Consider the following 24,735-nt stretch of genomic DNA (forward strand, 5'->3'; position numbering starts at 1 on the left):
TTTCTCCAAAGAAAATATACAGATTGCCAACAGACACATGAAAGAATGCTCAACATCATTAATCATTAGAGAAATGCAAATCAAAACTACAATGAGGTATCATCTCACACCAGTCAGAATGGCCATCATCAAAAAATCTAGAAACAATAAATGCTGGAGAGGGTGTGGAGAAAAGGGAACACTCTTGCACTGTTGGTGGGAATGTAAATTGATACAGCCACTATGGAGAACAGTATGGAGGTTCCTTAAAAAACTACAAATAGAACTACCATACGACCCAGCAATCCCACTACTGGGCATATACCCTGAGAAAACCATAATTCAGAAAGAGTCATGTACCAAAATATTCATTGCAGCTCTGTTTACAATAGCCAGGACATGGAAGCAACCTAGGTGTCCATCATCGGATGAATAGATAAAGAAGATGTGGCACATATATACAATGGAATATTACTCAGCCATAAAAAGAAATGAAATGGAGGTATTTGTAATGAGGTGGATGGAGTTAGAGAGTCTGTCATACAGAGTGAAGTAAGTCAGAAAGAGAAAAAGAAATACAGTATGCTAACACATATATATGGAATCTAAGGAAAAAAAAAAAAAAAAAAGGTCATGAAGAACCTAGTGGCAAGATGGGAATAAAGACACAGACCTACTAGAGAATGGACTTGAGGATATGGGGAGGGGGAGGGGTGAGATGTGACAGGGTGAGAGAGTGTCATGGACATATATACACTACCAAATGTAAAATAGATAGCTAGTGGGAAGCAGCCGCATAGCACAGGGAGATCAGCTCAGTGCTTTGTGACCACCTAGAGGGGTGGGATAGGGAGGGTGGGAGGGAGGGAGATGCAAGAGGGAAGAGATATGGGAACATATGTATATGTATAACTGATTCACTTTGTTATAAAGCAGAAGCTAACACACCATTGTAAAGCAATTATACTTCAATAAAGATGTTTAAAAAAAAAATAAATAAATAAGGGTCAATAAGACCCAAAAAAGTTTTCCAAAAAAAATTTTTTTTTAAACAATAAAACAAGTTAAAAATAATTTTTAAATGGTAGAGGACTTGAATAGGTATTTTTCCAGAGAAGACATACAGATGGCCAAGAGACACAGGAAAAGATGCTCAACAACACTAATCATCAAGTAAATGCAAATCACCACCACAACGAGCTATTACTTCACACCTGCTAGAATGACTATTACCAGTAAGACAAGAGAAAACAAGTGCTGGCGAGGATGTGGAGAAAAAGAGAACCGTTATGCACTGTTGGTGGGAGTATAAATAGGTGCAGCCACTATGGGAAACAGTACGGAGTTTCCTCAAAAAGTTAACAACAGAACTGCCATACAATCCAGCAATTTCACTTCTGGGTATTTAACCAAAGGAAATGAAAACATTAATTCAAAGAGATACCTGCACCACAGTGTTCACAGCAGCACTATTTACAATTGCCAAGATATGGAAGCAACCAAAGTGCCCGTCAATAGACGAATGGATAAAGATGTGGTGTATATATACAGTGGAATATTACTCATCCATTAAAAAAAGAAGAAAATCTTGCCATTTGTGACGACACAGATGGACCTAGAGAGTATTATGCTAAGTGAAATAAGTCTGGCAGAGAAAGACAAATAACTGTATTATTTCACTTATACGTGGAATCTAAAAAACAACAAATAAATGTAACAAAATAGAAACAAGAGTCATAGGTACAGAGAACCAACAGGTGGTTGCCAGAGGGGAGGGGATGGGGGAGGAGAGAAACAGGTGAGAGAGGTACAAACTTCCAGTTGCAAAATAAGTGAGCCACAGGTATGACGTGTACAGTGTGGGGAATAGAGTCAATAATTATGTAATATCTTTATATGGTGACAGACGGTAACTAGACTTATTGTGGTGATCACTTTGAAATGTATGGAAATATCAAATCACTATGTTGTGTAACAGAAACTAACCCAGTGTCGTAGGTCAATTGTACTTCAAAACAAACAAACAAGCTCATAGAAAAAGAGATCAGACGTCTGGTCACCAGAGGTAGGGGGTGGAAGGAGGGGGGTTGGATGAAGGTGGTCAAAGGTACAAACTTCTAGTTATAAGATAAATAAGCACTAGGATATAATACACAATATGATAAATATAACTAACACCGCCGTATGTTATATATGAAAGTTGTTAAGAGGGTAAATCCTGAGGGTTCTCATCACAGGGAAAAAATATTTTTTCTATTTCTTTAATCTTGTATCTATATGAGATGATAGATGTTCATTAAACCTACTATGATCATTCCATGATGCATGTTAAGTCAGATCATTATGCTGCACACCGGAAACTTACACAGTGCTGCATGTCAATTATATCTCAATAAAACTGGAAGGAAAAGAAAAAAAGAGGTGATTCTCAGGACAGATTTGGAATTTGATACTTGGGTACCCAAATATGGTTTATAGTTTGTCAATGGATAGAATAAATGATTAGCTGGTCTTTTTTTAAAAAAGGGTTACCTACTTGGATTTTGTTTGTCAGAGTTAGAACTCCACTCTGTCAGTGTTTGCAGTTTACTTGAAAGTGTAAGTGGCATTATATTCATAGGAGGATTTAATCACTGAATGTTAAAAACATTAAGCACAGAAAAAAATGAAAGTGATTGTTTTGTAATTGTTATAAGTTCTATAAGCTGAGTGTAAAGATTTAAAAGGAAAAAAGTGCCTAGAGATAGTTAATTTTAATATTTGGGATAACAATTAAAACATGGGCATGGGAGTATTGCTCCCCATGTACAAAAGCACTTCTCGGGGATTAGAGCACCAATGATTTCCACCAGGATGACTGTCTACTTTATAACTACAGGGCTATGCAAAATGAAACTAAAATCAGAAAGTATGACATCAGAGAATCAATGTGTTCTTATGAAATTCAGAAGATTTCACTGTCTCTGTTTACCAGAACTTCTAGAAATTGAGTGTCTTAAGAACCTAATAACTTTGCAAACCATTAACACCTTAACATGAAAACTGATCCTTTGCTAATGCAGAATCTGTAATTCCACTGCCTAGTATTCTTCCATGTTTAAGAAGTAAAAATGTCTAGGTCTAAGCACTTTTAAAAATTTAGAACTTTCAGTCAAGAAAAAATTGGTTTGATCAGACTACCTATTTTCTTGGAAAATAGGAAGTCAACTCTAAGAAAAATCACTGAGTCACATGAACCCACTGACGACCATCATTTCAACTAACTTTTCCCACAAGATCTCTACGTTGAAAATGAGACAATCTTTCATCCTTAAACAGGAGATGGATCCTATGAGTGTCTTTCTGTAGAAGAAAAACTTATCAAATAAACTGTCTATTAGCCTTACAACCTTTACTCAACAACTCAACATTCAGAGAACTGCTAGGAATGAAAAGTGAAAATAAAATGAAAATGAATGAAAAATGAGACTCAGAGACACCAGGCGATAAGGTTAAAAACAAAAGGCTCAGATCTGGGGGAGGTGAACATACAGGCCATGGATGCCCTGCTGAAGGCCTGGCATTCCAGAATAAGGGGCTGGGGCTGGGGGTGGGATAAAATATCTACTGGCAACATTTAAACTAAAGCGTATTAAAAGAAAATAGACTTGAGGTACCAAAATCCAAGAATAAAAGTACAGGAAATCAATGAAAATAATCTAAAGCTAAAATTCCTCACTGTGTTCCATAAGCAAATCTTCTAGACCACAGCATCACGTAGAGTTAATTTAACATTTTAAAGTTCTCTGAATGTTAGCAGAGGATTGCCGCAATGTGTATGTGTGGATGGACGGACGGATGGATGGACGGACGGAAGACAGAGATACATATAATTTCAAAACATTTATTTACCATTCACTATTTTGCAAATACAATTCTCCCAATTTGGTTGGGACAAGAGGTATTTGTGTTAAAGGCCAAGTCAGGAACAAGGAAAGACAAAAACATATTTGGAGTGAGAATCCTTTAATAATTCCATATTCATTTCCAGAGAACAATAAATACAGAAATTACAAGCAGTATATGTAACAGTAATATTTTCCTTAGACACAGAAAGCACCTACTTTAATACAAAGTAATGGGCAAACACTCGTGTTGAAATCAGCACTGGGGAAAGCTACACGAGAGAAGAAAATGACACGTAAAATGAGAAATTGTTTGTTCTTGACCCTAATCACTGAGACTCACACTCCAGGTCTTCTGCCCCGGGGGAAGGGGCGGCTGGGGACCCCGAGGCTGAGCGCCCCTTCAGCTCCGGGCAGCTGCAGTCTGCGGTTGCTCAGACTGGAGCTGTTTACCAAGATATTCCCTGAAACACAGGAAGGAAATAGCAAGGGAGATTAGAACCGAAACAACGAAGAATCTCTTTCAAAATTGAAGGACAATATACACTGTCGTCTATGCTTACTTTAACATCTAAAAACTAGTAAAATAGCCCCAGAAAACTAATCTTGTCCAAATTTCAAAAGTACCCGTACTGTATGAATTTTAAACACTCCATGAACCACAGACAAACAAGGCATGACACACACAAACACGTAATTCTGCACCCGATCACCGGCAACGTCTGCTTTCCTGTTTAGAGAGTCATGTCTGCTGTCACCACTTCTGCAATCTAACAAGTTCAAAATCAACCTACGTTTGATTCCAAGTAAGTGGCCCGATACATAAGAAACAAATTTCCTGACGTTAGAAAGTACAAATGTTTATCTCTAAGGATTTACCCAAGAGCACATGAAAACAATCACTGAAAATAACATCCAGAATCACGACACTTAATCAGAGCTCCTAGTTACCCAGCTCTTACTGTGCACTGGCAGAGTCTGAAACCTTCACCAAGATGGTCCTACTGAACCCACAGAACAATCACGAGAGCCGAGAAGCAGTATTCTCATTTTACAGATGGGGCAACTGTGGCTTAGAGCAGTGGTCTCCAAATGTTTCAGGTGACGTTCTACTTCAGAAAATTATTCGAATGGTCCGTGTATACTTCGCTCTAAATTGCATACAGATACCACTGTTGATTCCAGGACAGAAAACAATCTTTTCCCTATTTTCCTATGAAGGATTTGCCTAAACTTTCGTTTTTGAACTACCTAATAAGGACCAGAAAAAGAGATCTTTTAAGAATATTTAAAAGATCCCCTCCTGTAAAAAGGGAAAAGCTTGAGTTTTGAAATAGGGACTGGGTTTACATTCCGGAGCGTGGCAAAGCTGCCCGGAGCTCACGCCATGAACCACCAGGTGGATCTAGTCCCTTGGGGCTGTGGTTCATCTCCCGTGCCAGGACCCAACTAATACTCAGGGGACAACAGTGAATACCGGGACGTGGGGAAGATACCTGATTTCCTCACACAAGAGGCGTTGCTGAAGTAGGGTCACAGCAGGAGGATGAAAACAGAGGGAAGAAGAGCTGTTCCCGCAGAGAATTTAAAAACACACCCAGGGGGCTTCCCTGGCAGTCCAGTGGTTAAGACACCGCCCTCTACTGCAGGGGGCGCGGGTTCGATCCCTGGTCGGGGAGCTAAGATCCCACATGCCTCTCGGCCAAAAAAACCAAAACATAAAACAGAAGCAGTACTGTAACAAATTCAATAAAGACTTTACAAATAGTCCACATTAAAAAAAAAAAAATTTTTAAACAAAAATCAAAAAAAAAAAAATAAAAACACGCCCAGCCATAGCTTCCTCCCCAATGTCTTCTGCTCTTGTTTTCCTGGTCAAAGGTCTTTATTACAGATAAATAATAATGCTCCATCCACTACACTCTCATTTTCTCCCTGCATACAAGGTGGCCACGGGGCATTCTCCTCCTCACAACCTTACTGCTCGGGGAGTACAAAAACCAGGGCCCCCTTTCCTTGTCTGCTAAGTAGGGTTTATGCAAGCTAGGATTTAAGCGAAGGACAGGAACACACATAGATGTAAAGGGTTCAGCTAAAAACCCGCACATCAAGAATCCCAGACGGAACTCTGTGAGCCCTACTTGAGGTAGGTCACAGGATACCAAGTCTCCTGGGAGAAGAGCCCAGATGGGACCCGCGGACAGAAGAATCAAATTCCTCCTCAGGCTTTCCTGAAATTGTTGTTTGCTATGGCATGTGGGTTGTTAAATTCAGAGGGAGCTGAACCGAGGCTCAACTGAAAAAGATCCTGTCCTACAGAGAGAGGACCCAGCCTGCGCGAAGCTTTGGAGAAAATCTACTCCTGGGTTCGTCTTGTAAAGGGCTGTGGCCTGCCGCCCTGACATCTAATGTGGTCAATTAAAACATTCCCGAGATTCACCCAAGCTGCCTCTGCGTCCTGTGTGACCCCAGGCACAGGGCAGTCCGGACACCAGGGGCCTGGGGCTGGGAACACACAAAGGTGGCTATGTCTGCACTTTGGTACTGGCCACCATGGGAACCTGAGTACAGGTGTGCCCACCCTTATCCTCTCACCTCTGCAGCATCCTGGGAGTGGGCATTCTCATCTCCATCGACAGGGGAGGGAAAGCTGCAATCACCTGCTCAGGAGCAAAGCGGGCAGGTGCACGGGCCGGGGCTCAGGTCCATTCCTCTCTCTACTGTGAGGCTGCCAGGCCTCCAACAAGAGGCCAGAAAGGTGCAGAAAGCAGACACTGCGCCTATCTTTATAGTAGGAAATAATAACAGGTGTGAATAATTTCTTCAGGTTAAGGTTACGTCACTGTCAGGCAAGAGGAAAAGCGACTATGGACTTTTCTTCAGGGGATGACAATGTGTCTCTAATAGGACTCCAGAAGAGCTACTTCAGTGAGTTAATCTGAGCATTGAGTCAGTCTCGCTAAACACGAAGATCAATACAATAAAAATTCAACTCATAATTCACTCAAAGGGTATCCGATTTGTACCAGCAATCTACAGGAGCTGGACATTAATTCTTTGCTTCTACTACCTAAGAAGCAAGATTTGAGTAGTGTAATATTTTCTTCTCTTTAAACTTCATCCATGACTTTGTAGGGGAACAGAATTTGCCACCCAGTATGTGTTTCTTCAACATGAGGATTATTTTATGCTGATTATTTTTTAAAAAAACAAAAGCCTTGGCAAGTTTGCTTCTTACCTGCCCCTTAACTGCCTAAAGAACTCAGACAAAGGCCCTGGTCCAGGAAGGGCACTGTCACCGGAGATCTACAAAGCACACGGGTCGGCGCTGGGGGGAGCTGTGCAGGGCCGGGAGACCAGAGTCCTCTGTGTGTCCCACTGTCCCTGCAGGCCCAGCAAGCATCTGTCACCAAACATCCGCTTTCCCACCTCCGTGTGAACTGCCTTCTCCCCGCTGAAGTCCCCCCTCTGCACCCCCTTCTCCTTCTCTCAGATGTCATATAGTTTAAAGTTGAGTTATTCCTCCAGCTTTTATCATGAGTCTGAGTATTACACACAAAGCAAATTTTGTTTTTATGAACCGATTTTCCTATGTAAAACCACGAACCACGTAAAAATCACAGTGCTCCAAGGTCATCTGGATTTTCTCCTATGTTTTCTTCTAGGAGCTCTGTGTTTTACATTTAGGTTCATGATCCATTTTGAGTTAGTTTTTGTGGATGTCCAGTTGTTCCAGCACCATTTGTTGAAGAGACTACTTTTGCTCCATTGTATTGCCTTTATTCCTTTGGCAAAGATCAGTTGACTATATTTATGGGGCCCTATTTCTGGGCTCTCTGTCCTGTTCCATTGATCTATTTGTCTACTCTTTCACCCATACCCACACTATCTTGATTACTTAGCTTTATAATAAGTCTTCAAGTCAGGTGGTGTCAGTTTTCCAACTTTGTTCTTCTCCTTCAGTATTGTGTTGGCTATGCTGCGTCTTTTGCTTCTCCATACAAATTTTAGTATCAGTTTGTCGATGTCCAAAAAAAAAAAAAAAATAACTTGCTGGGATTTTGATTGGGATTGCATTAAATTTATATCAATAGATCAAGCTGAGAACTAACATCTTGACAATATTGAATCTTCCTATCCATGAACATGGAATCTCTCTCCATTAACTTAATTCTTCCGTGATTTCATTCACAGAGTTTAACAGTTTTCCTCATGTAGATCTTATCCATATTTTGTTGAATTTATACCTAAATATTTCATTTTGGGGAAGTGCTAATGTAAATGGTATTGTGTTTTTAATTTCAAATTCCACCTGTTCATTGCTGGTATATAGGAAAGTGATTGACTTTTCTGTATTAACCTCATATCCTACAACCTTGCTGTAACTGCTTATTAGTTCCAGGACATTTGTTTGTTTGTTTTTGTCAAATCTTTAGGATTTTCTATGTACATGATCATGTCATCTGCAAGCAAAGGCAGTTTTATGTCCTCCTTCCCAATCTGTATACCATTTATTTTCTTTTCTTGTCTTAATGCGTTAGCTAGAACTTCCAGTACAAAGGAGTTGTGAGAGGGGATCATAGTATTCCCTTATTACCCTTTTACTTTCCATGGGATCTGTAGTGATGTTCCCTTTTTCATTTCTGACACTAGTTAATTTGTGTCTTCTCTTTTTTCCTTCGTTAGTCTGGCTATAGGCTTACCAGCATCATTAATTTTTTCAAAAAACCAGCTTTTGGTTTCCTTGATTTTCTCCACAAATGTCCTATTTTCAATTTCCTTGTTTTTTTTGTTCTTATTTCCTTTCTTCTGCTTACTTTGATTTAATTTGCTCTTTTCTTCTCATTTCCTAAGCTGGAAACTTAGATTACTGACTTTTGAACTTTCTTCTTTTCTAATATATGCATTCAGTGCTATAAATTTCCCTCTAAGCACTGCTTGCACTGCATCTCACAAATTTTGAAAAGCTGTATTTTCATTTTCACTTAGTTCAAAATATTTTTAAATTTCTCTTGAGATTTCTTCTTTGACCTATGTGTTATTTAGAAGTGTGTTGTTTAATCCCCACATATTTGGGGATTTTCCAGTTATCTTCCTGTTATTGATTTCTACTTTAATTCCACTGTGGTCTGACAGCTGACACTGCATGATTCCTATTTTTTTTAATTTGTTAAGGTGGGTTTTATGGCCCAGAATGTGGTCTGTCTTGGTGAATATTCCATGTGGGCTTGAGAGAAATGTGTATTCTGCTGGTATTGGATGAGGCAGTCTGTAGATGTCAATTCTATTCAGTTGATTGATAGTGTTGTTGACTTAACTGTGTCCTTATTGATTTTCTGCCTGCTGGATCTGTCCATTTCTGAAAGGGGGGTGCTGAAATCTTCAACTATGATAGAATTCATCTATTTCTCCTTACAGTTCTATCAGTTTTTGCCCCACAGAGTTTGATGCTCTGTTGTTAGGCATATACATGTTAAGAATTATAATGTCCTTTTGGAGAACTAACCCCTTTATCTTTACAGAATGACCTTTCTTATCCCTGATAAACTTTCCTTACTTATAAGTCTGCTTTGTCTGAAAGCAATATAGCTACTTCTGCTTTCTTTTGATTAGTGTTAGCATGATATATTTTTCTCCTTTCATTTACTTCTAATCTATATGTGTCTTTATATTTAAAGTGGGTTTCTTATAGGCTACATGTAGTTGGGTCATGCTTTTTGATCTGCTCTGATGATCTATCTTTTGCTTGGTGCAGTTAGACCACTGACATTCAGAGTGATTACTGATACAGCTGGATTAATATCTACCATATTCATTTCTGTTTCCTATTTGTTGCCCTTGTTTTTTTGCTCCTATTTTTGTCTTCCACTCTTTTTCTGCCTTTTATGGTTTTAATTCAGCATTTTATATGATTCTATTTTCTCTCCTTTCTTACTCAGCATGTCAGTTATACTTCTTTTTTTACTTTTTTTAGTGACTGCCCTAGAGTTTGCAATATATTAATTTACAATTAATCCACATATATTTTCAAATAGCACTATACCACTTCATGGATAGTGTGAGTAGCTTGTAATAACCAAATAATCTTAATTCCTTCCTCTCGTCCCTTGAATCACTGCTGCCACTTATTTCACTTATATATAAACATACGTAAGCAACGTGTATAAAATACATATAAGCGTACATACTCAAGGATATTGTTGCTATTAGTTTTTTGAACAAACTTCTATGTTACATCAGTTAGGAATAAGAAAAATAAAAGTTTTTATTTTACCTTCAGTTGTTCCTTCTTTGATGCTCTTCCTTTATGTAGATCTGAGTTTCTGACCTACATTATTTTCCTTCTCTCTAAAGAACTTTTTTCATATTCCCTGTATGGCAGGTCTACTGGCAACAAACTCCCTCAATTTTTGTTTATCTGAGGAAATCTTTATTCCCCCTTCGCTTTTGAAGGATAACTTCACAGGGTACAGAATTTGGTGAGTTTCTTCTCTCAACATGTTAAATATTTCACTCCACTCTCTTCTTGCTGACATGGTTTCTGAGAAGTCGGATGTAATTCTTATCTTTGTTCCTCTATAGGTAAGGTGTTTCTTCCCCCTGGCTTCTTTCAGGATTTTTTTTTTTTTTTCCACCTTTGATTTTCTGTAATTTGAAAATGGCATGTCCAGGTGTAGTTTTTTTGGTGTTTATCCTGCTTGGTGTTCTCTGAGCTTTCTGGATCTGTGGTTTGGTGTCTGACATTAACTTGGGAAATCCTCAGTCATTACTGTTTCAAGTATTTCTTCTGTTCCTTTCTCTCTTTTTCTGGTATTCCCACCACATGTATTTTACCTCTTTTGTAGTTGTCCCATAGTCCTTGGATATTCTGTTCCGTTTTTTTAGTCTTTTTGTTCTCTTCGCTTTTCAGTTTTGGAAGTTTCTATTGATATATCCTCAAGCTCAGAGAGTCTTTCCTCAGCCGTGTCCAGTCTAACTAATAAGTCCATCAAAGGCATTCTTCATTTCTTTTACAGTGTTTTTGAGCTCTAACATTTCTTTTCGGTTCTTTCTTAGGATTTCTATCTCTCTGTTTAACCTGCCCATCTGTTCTTGCTTGCTGCCTACTTTATCCACTAGAGTCCTCAGCGTATTAATCCTAGTTGTTTAAAGTTCCCAGTCTGATCTTCCAACATTACTGCCATGGCTGGTTCTGATGCTTACTATGTCTCTTCTTCTTTTTTTTTTTTTTTTTTTTTGCTCTTTGGTATGTCTTGTAGTATTTTCTTGATAGCTGGACATGGTGTGTTAGGTAAAAGAAACTGCTGTAAATGAACCTTCTGTAACGTGGTGGTGAGGTGAGGGAGAGGAAGCTTTCTGGAGTCCTCTGATTGGGTCTCAGTCTTTCTTGAACCTGGGCCTTGGGATTGTGAACTTCATGAGTGTTCCTCAGGGTTTTTTCTACCCCTTTGGGTGGGACAGGATGATCAGAGCCAGCTAGAGTTGGTTACTTCCCTTCCCCAGGTCAGTTGGACTCTGATGACACCCCAGCAGGCTGGGCTCTGGTTAACTAGTTTCCCCTGCGTGCAGGCCTTGTTAGAACGGAACAATAGTTAGAACTATTTCAAAATGGTTCCTTTCCCCTCCCCCTGCCAGAAGGCCAAGGGAATTTTTCTCAGATATTTATTGTGGGAACCTGGTCTGGCTTCTGGAGAGAAATCTCCCCATATGGTGGGGGCCCCCCATGACTGGATCCCCTGGAGTTTTTAATCCTCAGACTTGTGCACACTGAGCCTCCTGCAATTCACCAAGCACAGTCCAGCTCTCCTGCCAGGCACTGGTCCCCCGCTGGTCTCCACGTGTGAGTCCTGCTCAGGTAAGCCACAACTCCCTGTATTCACCTGCTTCTCCAGTCTCGTCCTACCTTCTCCCCTATGGATCCAAGAAGGATTGTTGATTTTTTCAGTCTGTTCAGCTATTTACTTGTTGTTCAGATGTAGTGGCAACTTCCAAACTCCTTACATGCATAACTGGAAACCAGAAGTCCCTCCTTTTCATTTTAAATGTTGGTTCCAGATCAGCAAGTAGTTACAACAAAAAGCGATCTGTACAATGCAGAGTACGCCCCTAAATGACCACACTACGTGCAAATCTGGTTAATGTAATGTGCTGTGTGGGAGAAATGTCTGTGCTGTTAGAAAGACTCTTAAAAAGATAGTATGCAATAAGCAAAGTCCACGTTTAGCACTTATTATAGACTCCTTTTTCTTTAATTATATTTAGAATGTAAGATTCTTACACGAGAATTCCTCCACTAAAAATATCATAACAATAATGTGGAAAACTCCAGGTACCCAAAGAGAGACCACAATTTTCTAAATTAGTTTTGGAAAATGTTAAACCCAGAAATGTCATATGTTTATTTAAAATCACATGGAATGTTTTGGTAACATGATTATTAATGCTAAAAAGTTAAAACTTACATAAGGGTTTTTTCCCTTCAATTCTGTTCATAAGTAACTGTTTTAATCACTGCATTTATGGCTATGTACTACTTACAGAACAACTAAAATATCCTAAGCAGATGTAAAGATCCGAGAATAAAGTAGTATCACCCACACCCTCGGCTTGCTGCGTTCCTCTCTATTTACCTACACATGAAAGACCTAGAGAGGGTGACACTCTTGTAACTTATTATTCTGCTTGAAAGTATTCTTCTTGAAAAGAAGCTAGAAGCAAAGAGAAAATTCTACAGGAGATCCTCTACCTACAAAATTCAGTGTTTCTTTCCTGAGGTCCCGAGCTGTCCATATGCACATATTGCTGCTTCTGAATTAGAGGCTGATGACATTTAAAATCACTCGGTAGGAGAAAATGATGACATTTTATGATGTTAAATTATAATGTATAAACCGAGGGTCTATATAAAAGTTCTCTAAAGTAAGCTGTCACTGTTTACATATTTTGCCAAATTTAAGAATAGAAAAGTCCAGCCCTGCTCAAAAGAACGAGGGACATACCAGGAACTGCACAAGGGGACGGGAAGATCAGAGCCTGCACATGCCACTTAGCAGAGCTGTGGCTAGGACTGACCCGCTCGAGGCCCCCTGAACTGAGGAGACCCCGGTGTGTGCCCACCGCACACCCCAGCAACTCCATTCGGCCCCCCCATGCCCCACCCACATCAGTCAGGGTTACACGTAACCCACCCGTCATTCCACGTAAACACAGGTGTTAAGTGGAAGGGAGAAACACTGGCTACTCTAAGTCCTGCAGTTCACGGAAATAATTCCGCAATCAGTCATAAAATCGTGAAAAAGAATTAAGTAACATTTTCACATGATATATAACTCTATACTCCATGTTCTATAAACCAGGGATAAATCCTTCTCTACATTATCAAGAAAAGTAATATTTAACTCCCTAGAGCAGAGTCTAAATCAAGACCCAGAGACAACGCAGTTTCATGATATTGTGAGTATCCAATTTATACTTAAAATGTAATTTTTAACTTAAAACCAAAAAAAAAAATTTCCCTCAGTAAAAAAGAAATGTTAACTTTACGATATCCAAAATTACGATTTAGTCTAATCAACAGAAACTGGTAATAATGCAATGCCAAAAATCTAAAAATCATTTATGGTAGCAAAAAGTAAAAAAATCAAGAGTGTGCTGGAAATCTGGAAACAGCCAGGGAGGGCCTCAGAGCAAAACAACAACAGAGAAAACGTGCAAAACTGTCAGGAAAAGTTGCTGCTGCCATTCAGACAGACTTTTATTCTACTTTTACCCATGGTTGTATTTTCATTATTTTCAACTAACTTATTTCACTGTGTTGTACTAAAATATACCCTTTCTAAAATTTTGTTTTAATTAAATCAAAACAAACAAAATGTTGAGAGGAAACCAAGTCAACCATGTTTTCAGGTTTTATTTAGTGTGAAACATCTTTCAGACACCAGTACCATGGTCTAGGTTAAAAAGCCTCTATTTTAGGAGAGTAGAAAGGCAGACTTTACCAGCATGATTTACTGAAGGCAACTTGGTTACGTGCATAAAGATACTGATTCAAAATCCTTTTACATTTGGGGATAACTCTGCTGAAGATTTACTTTCCAATGGCGTTCTATTTGGTCTGACACTAATCTGATGTTGAAATAAATTGCTATTGAGCAATTTTCATTCTCTGGCACAAAGTGCCAGAGAAATGTGTATGTCACAACAAAAGATACAGGTCACATGTGAATTCTCATCTTCATATGAAAATTCCTTTTTTAAAGAAAGTATAGGAAAATGCTGACACTAAGCTTCTCCATTAAAGGGGATTTATCATAACTAAAACATTAAAGCTAAAATAGCTTGGAACATAATTAGAGAGAAGGGGGGAAAAGGATATTCTCTCATCAGCTAGTCAATGACAAAGAGCAAATAAACCAGTTTCTGGCTATAAAGACAATTTACTTTTCCTTTTGTAATCGTACATCAAAAAATTTACTGAGACCAAATCAGATTCCTAAATTCAAGGAAAAGTTTTCTAATTTTAAATGTTTCATCTTTAATGCATGATCATTTGCACAATAAAAATTCTTAACCAAAAAATTTTCTCCACTGGCAAAGGGAAAATTCCCAGTCAACATCCTATTCCATACCCAGCTTTTTTTCCACATTAGAAATATACATTAAAAAAAAAAAGGGGGAGGCTTCCCTGATGGTGCAGTGGTTAAGAATCCGCCTCCCAATGCAGGGGACGTGGGTTTGAGCCCTGGTCCGGGAAGATCCCACATGCCGTGGAGCAACTAAGCCCGTGCGCCACGACTACCGAGCCTGCGCTCTAGAGCCTGCGAGCCATAACTACTGAGCATGTGTGCCACAACTACTGAGCCCGCGAGCCACAGCTACTGAGCCTGCAAGCCACAACTACTGAGCCCACGTGCCACAACTACTGAAGCCCGCGCGCCTAGAGCCCGTGCTCTGCAACAAGAGAAGCCACCGCAATGAGAAGCCAGTGCACCGCAACAAAGAGTAGCCCCTGCTCGCCGCAACTAGAGAAAGCCCGCGTGCAGCAACGAAGACCCAAGGCAGCCAAAAATAAATTAATTAATTTAAAAAAAAAAACAACTAACAACAAATTCTTCAAGAGAAAGGACTATTAAAATGAAGTTGTTTTTTATTAACAAAAGAAGAATTATGCTTCAATAGCCCTACTTTCAACAAAAGGGGAAAATAAAACTGTACTTAATGGAAACTTCAGGAAAATATCTGTCAAATACAAGCTCACTGACTGCAACGGCCTCCAACTCTATTAAATGCCAACATTCTGTAAACGAACTTCATGAAAGAAACAGAAACAAACCTAGAGAGAGAAAATTACTAAATAATTAATTTACGTTGAAAAACGTGGCTCAGGGTAAAGTAAAAGAAGGAGGGAATCCAGTGGAGTATTCTCTAGTTTCCTGACAGACTTGGAAGATTTTCCTCTGCTAAATAGTAGATAAAAAACCATTTCTGAGTGCCCTCTGCCTTGATCCCATTCTTCTTGCACAGACGATACGAAAAGAGTAAAAACACTTTTAGTCCATCGAGCGCCGCGAGCACCAGCTCTGAAATCGATCCCCAGTCCATCTACCACTCGCTACCAACCGCCACCATTCCAGTCCACGGCACAAGCCATCCCTCCCCACGGCCACAACGGGAGTCTACGGAAACGGTCTTCCTGCTGCCACACTCCCCCCCAGGCATCCACTCTCCGCAGAGGAGCCTGTGAGACCTTTCAAAATACAAATCAAATCCTGTCACTCCCCTGTTAAAACCTTAACCATGGCTTTCAACTCATCCAACAGAAGGACCCACCAGACCCTCGGCGATCAGATCCCGGCCACCTCGCCTCGCCCGTCTCCTTTCATCCTGGCCTCACCCGCTCCTTCACCTTCCCCTCTGAACCCCAGCACGGCTGGCAGCTGTCTGTGGTGGGGACTGGGTGCAATGCGGGATGCTGAGCAGCATCCCTGGCCTCGACCCACCAGCTGCCATTAGCACCGCCTCCCAGCCCCCAGCTGCCACATCCAAACAGGTCTCCAGGCGTTGCTCTGAAAGAAGCCAAGCTCCCTCCTGCTTCCTGGTCCTTTCCCCTCCCGTTCCCTCCACCTGAAATCCAACCCCCAACACTGGCGGTGGGTGACTGGTTCGTTTTCATCACTGTCTCAGCCTGGCTGCTGGGACTGCTCAGAAAGGCCATCTCTCATCACCCACTTCCATCACATCTGTCGCGTGGTGCCTAGGGTAACAGGGTACAAATTAAGTGCTCATAAGAGCAGCTGCTGGAAGAATGCATAAATGTCAGTATTCATGAGAAAAGTGCTTAAGTGGCAGGATCCTAGTATTTAATACATGATGTCACAGCGGCAATCCTGGATCCTCTCCTCTCCTGTATCTGCCTGCATCTTTCACACGTAAGCATTTGGATATGCCATTAATCTGTCCTTTGGAACTATCAGTAGCATTACCGTCAGTTAGCGCATCTTTCCCAAGGATGGGGAATAGAGAGGCATCTGAGCTCAGAAGAACGCAGAACAGCCAACCTACTGCTAAAACAGCCACGGCCGAGAGAGTCCAGGGTTGTCCGCTCACGGACACAGATGGCTCACCATTGTATCTAAGTAGTCACTCTAATTTATCTTGTTTTGAGTACAAAAAGGTCAATAATTTTGATTTAAAAAATAAAAGCAAGAGGAAAAATATGACTCTGGCTACTATTTCAAAAGCAAAAGGCTATAACGGATGAAATGTGAGAGCTGAATCTTAACTGATCAATCAGCTTTTACTGTTTTCATGTGAACTGGTAAAAATCCATTCAGGTTAACCGTAGGCCGGACAGTTAAACCCTGCAAAATTGTAGCGTCTCTAATCAACAGTCCAGCTGAATTCCATTCAGCTCTCAAAAAACTTATTCACCTATGTCGTAATGGTCCTTTTAGTTACTTCTGGAGTTGTTTCTGATACTAGTACTTTGAATATACATTTCTTCAGAACATTAATGCAGCTGTTTTTTCTAAATTGTCACATCACTGCTCTGAATGGCTAAAATGTAATCCTAGGTACTAATCAAAATCACTGCTTTTAAAAGCCGCCACTCGTCGGAGCCCTTCCACAAGAACTTCCGGACGGGGACGCGAGGCCCAGCAGGGCGGGGGCGGCGGGGGCGGGCGGTACCTACCAGTTGTGCACCATGAGCTTCTGCACGGCCAGGAGGGCGTTGTAGCGCACCTGCTGGTCCTCGTGGTGCATGTGGTTCATCACCAGCTGCTTCCCGCCCAGCTGCTCGATGACCCTGCGGGCCAGAAGCCACGCGGTGAAGACGCTGCCGCTACTTTCAAATGCAAGCTGGTAGCAGAAAGCCCCAACTCCGAACTGCCCAGTGGTTTTACAGAGGAAAGTTACCATACAGGTAAGTACAGCAACACACGTGTCTTTCTTTAAATATCATTTTCTCCAAATCACAGATTTAAAGTTTTTATATATTTTCTCTTGAATCCCTAATGATAAATCCAGTTGTTATTCTCATTTCCTAGTCTGGGCAAATATCATCAGCCTGGACTGTTGCAGTAATCTAGATGACAGTGTTCTAGGCAGTTGAGTGTTAACTTCTTTATCACCAGTATTTGTGGCTTGCTTAAAAACCAGTATACTGAATACCACCTTATGTCTGAAGTAATATCAGATCAATATTAAGTCCAGCAGTTGCCATGCTGTGAACCAGATACGGGCTCAGATGCAGACAGCAGAGGACATGAGGTTAAAAGGCACCCCGTAGGAGCCATGTTAATTTCCTGAAGAAGACGTGATTTGTGAAGATATCTGCCCTTTCCTGTAATGACGGAACATGCCACATGACCTGCCGGGCAGTGAGACAAACGAGAAAATTCCTGCTGTCAAGAACACCAGGAAGACTGACAACCAGCACTGCTTTCTGTCACTGCCCCCTCAACCCCCTGAAAAATCCAGTTACTACAGACACAAAAGCGAAGTGAAAATGGTTATTTGCCTCACGAATGGAAGGAGGTCCTCTGCTCCTCTGGGGGGGAGCGGGGGCGTGCAAGAAGCCGGCGAGTGTCTTTAACCCCAGCCTGGGAGTGTGGGAGCTGCGCTCGGCGCCGCCTGGGGAGTGACATCGCCACCACACAGCCCGTGACAAGTGGCACCTTAGTGCAGTAGGGCTTCTGGTGCTTTAAGACAACCTCGCAGATGAGCACATGGGGTCAGGGGTGAGGGAGAGGCTTTATCTGTACGCCTTTTTATATTTTATTTTTTAAAGCATCTTTTTTTAAAAAACGTACTGAATCGAGAAAAAAAATGCAGTATAATTATACCCAAACTTTATGAGTGCTTGATACGTGCCAGGTATGTAACAAGCTTCTCCAAACAGCATACAACAGCCTCAGTCTCATTTAATGCTTTCTCCCTCAACTCCTGTCCTTTCACTGTTAGCGTACCTAAGTGATTTCACATTACCAAGCCAGCCTCACCTCCTCTGCAAAGCCTTACCTGTCTCCTCCCAGAGGGAATTCCTCACTCTTCAGTACTTAGAAACACATCCTTCCATTACTATATATCTACTGTGACTTTTCTTACACGTGTTATATTTCCTTTTATACTTGGAACCTACTCAGGTCAATAACAATGTAACTACAAATAATAATTTAAAAATCACCAGTGCTAACAAAATGGCTTTTGAATTAAATCATACAAACCAAAGAAAACCCTGAACATGAAATTTCTGGTGTGATCTCCGTTGGCTACTGCACAACAGTATTATACACGTGTGCTTATGTTTTCATACTTCCCATCTTTAATTAGGTTTATCACTTATCGTGATTCCCAGTACTATGGTCATCTTGATTCCGCTCACTCCATCAGCTCCTCGGCTGAACGAGTCTACTTTACAGGAGTATATGAACTAGGACCCCTATGCTGAACATCTCAGGACACCCCGATGAAACCAAGGCTCCTCACTTACCGCTTGCCTCGCGGGTAATGCCGAACGTACTCGCCAACGTCATGGGCAGCAACAGCTAAGACTTGTGGGTCATCGGACACCTCCAGAAGTTTGGTCAAAATTCTGAAATAAATTTAATCCAAAGAGAGATTAATTTCTAATTCTTTTCTAGAGCACAACAGAGCAAAGGTATAATGCCGATACTTTCCTGAAAATAGACATTTACAAATATAACTGTATTTTCTACAGGTTTCACTGCTACACAAAATACACTACACATGATTTACTGCACATAAGTTAGCAGCTTTCAAACCTTTATACACACATTAACAGGTCACTTTCAGATTCACAACATCCACCACCCACAATTCCCACAATATCAGGGAAAGGGAAGAAGGGAAAACAGGGAGTTTTTAGGGCAGTGAAACTATTCTGTGTGATACTGTGACACAGCAGGAACTGTACAACAGAAAGCCATGAACCTGAACGTAAACTATGGACTTCAGTTAAAATAATGTATAAATATTGGTTCATCAATTAACAAACATGCCACACTTAGGCAAGACGTTAAAAATAGGGGAAACTGTGCCTGGTGGGGGAAGAGAGGGTATATGAGTACTCTCTGTACTCCCTTCAATTTTTCTGTAAACCTAAAATTATTCTAAAAATTAAAGTCTATTAATTTTAACAGTTATAGTAAGGTATATATGTAGTAATTCTATCAAAAAACTGAGAAGATAACCCAAAAATGGGAGATAATATTTGCAAAGCATATTGTCTGATCAGGGATTTACATCCAAAATATATAAAAAAACTCTTAAAACTAAATACTAAAAAGACAACCCATTTAAAAAATGAACTAAGAATCTGAACAGACATTTCTCCAAAGATATAAAATAGCCAATAAGGACATGAAGAGATGCCTGACTCGTTAGCCATCAAGGAAATACAAATCAAAACCATGATGAGATATCACTTCACACTCACTAAAATGGCTAGAATCAAGAAGTCAGACAATAGTAAGTGCTGACATGGAGATGGAGAAATCAGAATCCTCATACACTGCTGGTGGGAATATGAAATTGTGCAGCCACTTTGGAAAATAGTTGAGTAGTTCCTGAAATGGTTAAACAGAGTTACCATATGATTCAGCAATTCTATTCACAGGTGTCTACCCAAGGAAGAGAAATAAAAATGTACGTCCACATAAAAACCTGTACACAAATGTTTATTACCAGCATTTTTCATAATAACCCAAATGCCCATCACCTAATGAGTGGATAAATAAAATGTAATATATCCTTATGATGGAATATTATATGGCCATAAAAAGGAACAAAGTACTGCTAAATGCTACAACATGAATGAACCTTGAACACCTTATGGTAAATGAAAGAAGCTGGTCACAAAAGAACGAATATTATATGATTCCATTTACATGAAATTTTCCTAATAGGCAAATCCATGGAGACAGCAAGTAAAAGCTTAGGGCTGAGAGGATGGTTGGACAGAGAAGTGACAGCTAAAGGATACAGGGTTTCTTTTTGAAGTGATGGAAAATGTTCTATAATTGACTGTGTTGATGGTTACGCATCCTCATGAATATACTGATTTATACACTTTAAATGGGTGAATTGTGTGGTATGTGACTTATATCTCAGTAAAAAAAAAAGAAAGACACTTGCACATATTAGGTCATCTTTTTTTTTTTTTTTTTTTTTTTTTAATTATTATTTATTTATTTATTTTTTATTTTTGGCTGTGTTGGGTCTTCGTTTCTGTGCAAGGGCTTTCTCCAGTTGCGGCAAGCGGGGGCCACTCTTCATCGCGGTGCGCGGGCCTCTCACTGTCGTGGCCTCTCTTGTTGAGGAGCACAGGCTCCAGACGCGCAGGCTCAGTAGTTGTGGCTCACGGGCCTAGTTGCTCCGCGGCATGTGGGATCTTCCCAGACCAGGGCTCGAACCCGTGTCCCCTGCATCGGCAGGCAGATTCTCAACCACTGCGCCACCAGGGAAGCCCTAGGTCATCTTTATTATAACAAAGGGAACCGTGCAAAGCAGTGGGGAAAATGTTATTTTCAATAAATGTTGCTAGTTCAATTATATATCCATGTAATGAAAAAAACAAATCTTGACCTACCTTATACACCTTACCCAAAAACCAATTCCACACGGAATGGAAATCTAAATGTGAGAGGTTAAACGATAAAGCTGCTAGTAGATAACACAGAAGTATATCTTCAAGACCTTGGGTAGGCAAAAACTTCTTAACCAGACACAAGAAAGCACTAGCCATATATAATAAACTGAGCTACATCAAAAGTAAAGAGTTAATGGCATTTGACGTGGTAGAAGAAGAGCTGTGATGAATACATATGACCAAGAAACCTACAGAATTCCCACAAAAACAAAAACTTGAACAGGCACTTCCCCTGGGAAGAAAGATATCCAAATGGCCAATAAGCACACGAAAAGGTATTCAACCACATGAGTAAGCAAGAAAATAGAAATTAAAACCATGGAATATCTAAAAATTTTAAGAGGGACAAAAATGTGTCCACGAGTATGTGGAAGGATGGGGGTTTATTCAGAGTGTAAACTGGAATTTAAAACTTACTTCAAGAGCTCATAATTCTTCTCATTTAACCTCACAGCATTTTCTCTCCAAAATTTCTCAGATTTGTGCACAGGACTCCATTCCAATCTTCCAGATTTAAGTTCTGAACTATATTCATCAAATGAGCTGTAAAAAGAATTCAAAGTTTATAAGAATCTGAGAGACAGATACTCCAAAATTTAAAAAAATAAAACATCTTCACTAATTATTTAACTACAAAGACTGATCATCCTTTGTACATTCAAAAATCACCTCTAAACAAGTTTAAATGGCTTAATCTTCAATAAATCATGTGAAACTTATTCAGGGTACTAAGGTCCAGTACTCCTGTCAAATTTGAATGTTCACCATGAGATATTAAAAGGAGCACTTGTTTTCAAAATTCTAACCTTAATATACACATAAATCTATGTACATCACTAAAATATCTGATGGGGACTTCCCTGGTGGCACAGTGGTTAAGAATCCACCTGCCAATGCAGGGGACACGGGTTCAAGCCCTGGTCCAGGAAGATCTGACATGCCACAGAGCAACTAAGCTCGTGCACCACAACTACTGAGCCTGTGCTCTAGAGCCCACGAGCCACAACTACTGAGCCTGCGTGCCACAACTACTGAAGCCCACGCGCCTAGAGCCCGTGCTCTGCAACAAGAGAAGCCACCGCAGTGAGAAGCCCGCACACAGCAACGAAGAGTAGCCCCCGCTCGCCAAAACGAGCAAAAGCCCGTGCGCAGCAACGAGGACCTAACTCAGCCAAAAATAAATGAATAAATAAATAAATAAATAAATAAATAAAACTAAATAAATTAAATATCTGATAATCCAGCATTGTTTCTACCATGCCTCTTAAAACACTGTATTTGCCAGACCACTAGATACATAAAGATAAATTTATGTAAAAGTATATTACTTTAACACAAAATAAAATAGTATATTCTATCATACTTTAAATGACAAACAATGATACTGCGCTACAAAAATAAAAACACACACCTCAGTACAATATTTTTAAACGTGACTACCAACAATGCAGAGGTAATTCATTAACTGAATTAGCCCACTACAGATTAATTAAAAACAAAAACCTCTGTACATGTAACAAACTAAAATGCACTTTAATTCAAAAATTATTCACTATGTATCAAGCAACAATTATTCAAATCTTCATAATATAAAACTGTTTTAATGTGGTTAGCCAGTGAACAAAGTGACAAGACATGCTTGTACTTTCTTTCAAGTAAAATTTTCAAAAAGAAGTAGCCATTTAATACTGATTGATAATTCAGTATAACAAAGATTCACTGGTTAGGTTGATCAGAGTAACCTGTTAAATAAAGTAGTAATTTAATGAAAGGCTACTTAGTATAAGAAGTAACCTAATAGTGTTTAAGTTAATATGCTAAACCTGTAACAACATAAAGAGACAAATCTATTTCAACTGCTCCCATCACCCTGTTAGCTTTAGATAAACAGCAATATTTTTCAAATTACCAAATTCAACATGAAAAATCAGTAAATAATAACAATTGGCTAGCATGGATTAAATAATTTAGAAAGCTATCACTAATCTTATTTATTTTTTTAAAAGGATCTCAAATCATTATTACAGAAGAACTAATGATAATTTTTTAAAATAAACATAATAAAATAGAATTTGTATAAATTGCAAGCCTATTGCTGGCCTATTATATTACAAACAACTTATTCATATTTGAAATTATAAAAAGACAAAAATCATCCGCCTTCCTCCACAAAACTCCATACAAACCACTGATATGGGTGACAGCTCCCATCTCTACAAAAGCTTTTGGGCCTTGAGCTTATGGGCTGCACTGAATTATCTGGTAAATACATTTGTGGAACACATACTATACTAAAGGCACTTGCTGGACACCTCACGGAAAATCCTACAAGGTTAGAATTTTTATCACTATTTTACCAAAAGGAAAATTGAGACTTTAAAATGTCAAGAGGCTTTTGTTCAAGGCCACACGCGGACAAAGTGGCCCAACAATTCAGACTGGAGTCATCCTGGCGCCCAAACCCCATCTATTTCTAGTGAGTAGCTCTCTTTTTAAAATCTGTCAATAGTTCAAAAACAAAGAATGCATGGGTTAATGGGAAAAATCATCAAGCTATTATTAAACAAAAAAGAACCAAGACCAGAAGAATACGTAGAACCCTATTTGTGTGTGTCTGTGTGTGTGTGTGTGTGTGCGCATGTGTGCACACGCACATGCATGCATGCTAGGGGGAGGGGGGCTAGGTTTTTTTGGGAATGAACACAAGAAACCAGAGGGGCAGGGGGAAGTAGGTGGGGAAGATGGGGGGATGGGCGTGTTGTCCCTTCTGTACTGTATTGTATTCTGTACTGTACTGTATTCTGTATTCTGACTGTATTAAAAAAAGGGATTTTTTTTTCTTTACTACATGTATATCACTTGCATAATTTTTAATATAAAAAATAAACAAAACCAATAGGAACTTCAAAAAAGCAGGAAAAAATACTCTTTCCATATCTGAGCAAACTTCCTCCACAAATTAACAATGACTGCTGCTTAAAAAAGATTTTAAACCAGGGGGCGATTCTCAAAGGGTGGCACCCACAACCCGTGGTAGAACACCAGGTCAGAGTTTAGACAACAGAGAACAGTGGGAATCTACCCTAAAGAGGAGAAATAACACACAGCTCTGACCAACGGTTGCCATCATGATGAGCCAGTGTTTCCATACCCCTCAATTTTCAATAGAAGACATGATGTTTTAGTGCAATCTTTTGAGTTTATAGTTCGTAACAAATTTAAATTTCCTTAAAATATGAGGCAAGTCAAACAAGGCCCAATATACCCAGCCTGTGAGAATTAAAAAGAATAACATACCTAAGATCCTGGACACTCTCACCAAGTTTCTCCAAGAGAAATTTTATATCTTCACTGATATCTTCGTCGTCGTACTTCTGCTGTTCCAAGTTCTCCAACTGTTTCAGAACTTTGCACTGAATCATAGCCAGAGCATACTCTTGGCGAGTTTCTCTTTCAGTTGATTTTTCTAAGAAGTTCTGGGTTAGACAAAGACACGATGAGAAATGATATAATTTGTTATGTGATGTTCTCTGCACCTGCTTTCACATCCTCTCTCCTCTTCCTGTTCTCAGGTTAACTATCACCTTAAGTGGATGACTGGATCACAAATCCTGACTTCTTTCCTAAGCATCTGTCCCATATCAGGAGCATCCTTCTGATTCCTTCCTTACTTACTGGATTACTAAACATTTTAAATTATTG

General features: G+C 39.7%; 1 protein-coding gene across 3 annotated transcripts in view; it reads right to left on the minus strand.

Moving 5' to 3' along the window:
- Positions 1-3,967: 3,967 nt before the first annotated feature.
- The window catches only part of ATP6V1H (ATPase H+ transporting V1 subunit H), a 62,610-nt gene continuing 41,842 nt past the window's right edge, over positions 3,968-24,735 (minus strand). For 2 of the 3 annotated variants that reach the window (XM_061172287.1, XM_061172286.1), the window contains 5 exons: positions 24,331-24,509; positions 21,451-21,576; positions 18,856-18,957; positions 17,056-17,169; positions 3,968-4,327 (listed from right to left, as the gene is read on the minus strand). In XM_061172287.1, coding sequence (XP_061028270.1) covers positions 4,267-4,327; positions 17,056-17,169; positions 18,856-18,957; positions 21,451-21,576; positions 24,331-24,509 — 582 coding nt within the window. In that variant the 3' untranslated portion in view covers positions 3,968-4,266. The remainder of the gene's footprint in view (positions 4,328-17,055; positions 17,170-18,855; positions 18,958-21,450; positions 21,577-24,330; positions 24,510-24,735) is intronic. The other variant, XM_061172288.1, reaches the window with a different exon arrangement.

This window comes from Eubalaena glacialis, chromosome 17 (genome assembly GCF_028564815.1).
Source record: "Eubalaena glacialis isolate mEubGla1 chromosome 17, mEubGla1.1.hap2.+ XY, whole genome shotgun sequence".
In the NCBI taxonomy this organism is placed as follows: domain Eukaryota; kingdom Metazoa; phylum Chordata; class Mammalia; order Artiodactyla; family Balaenidae; genus Eubalaena; species Eubalaena glacialis.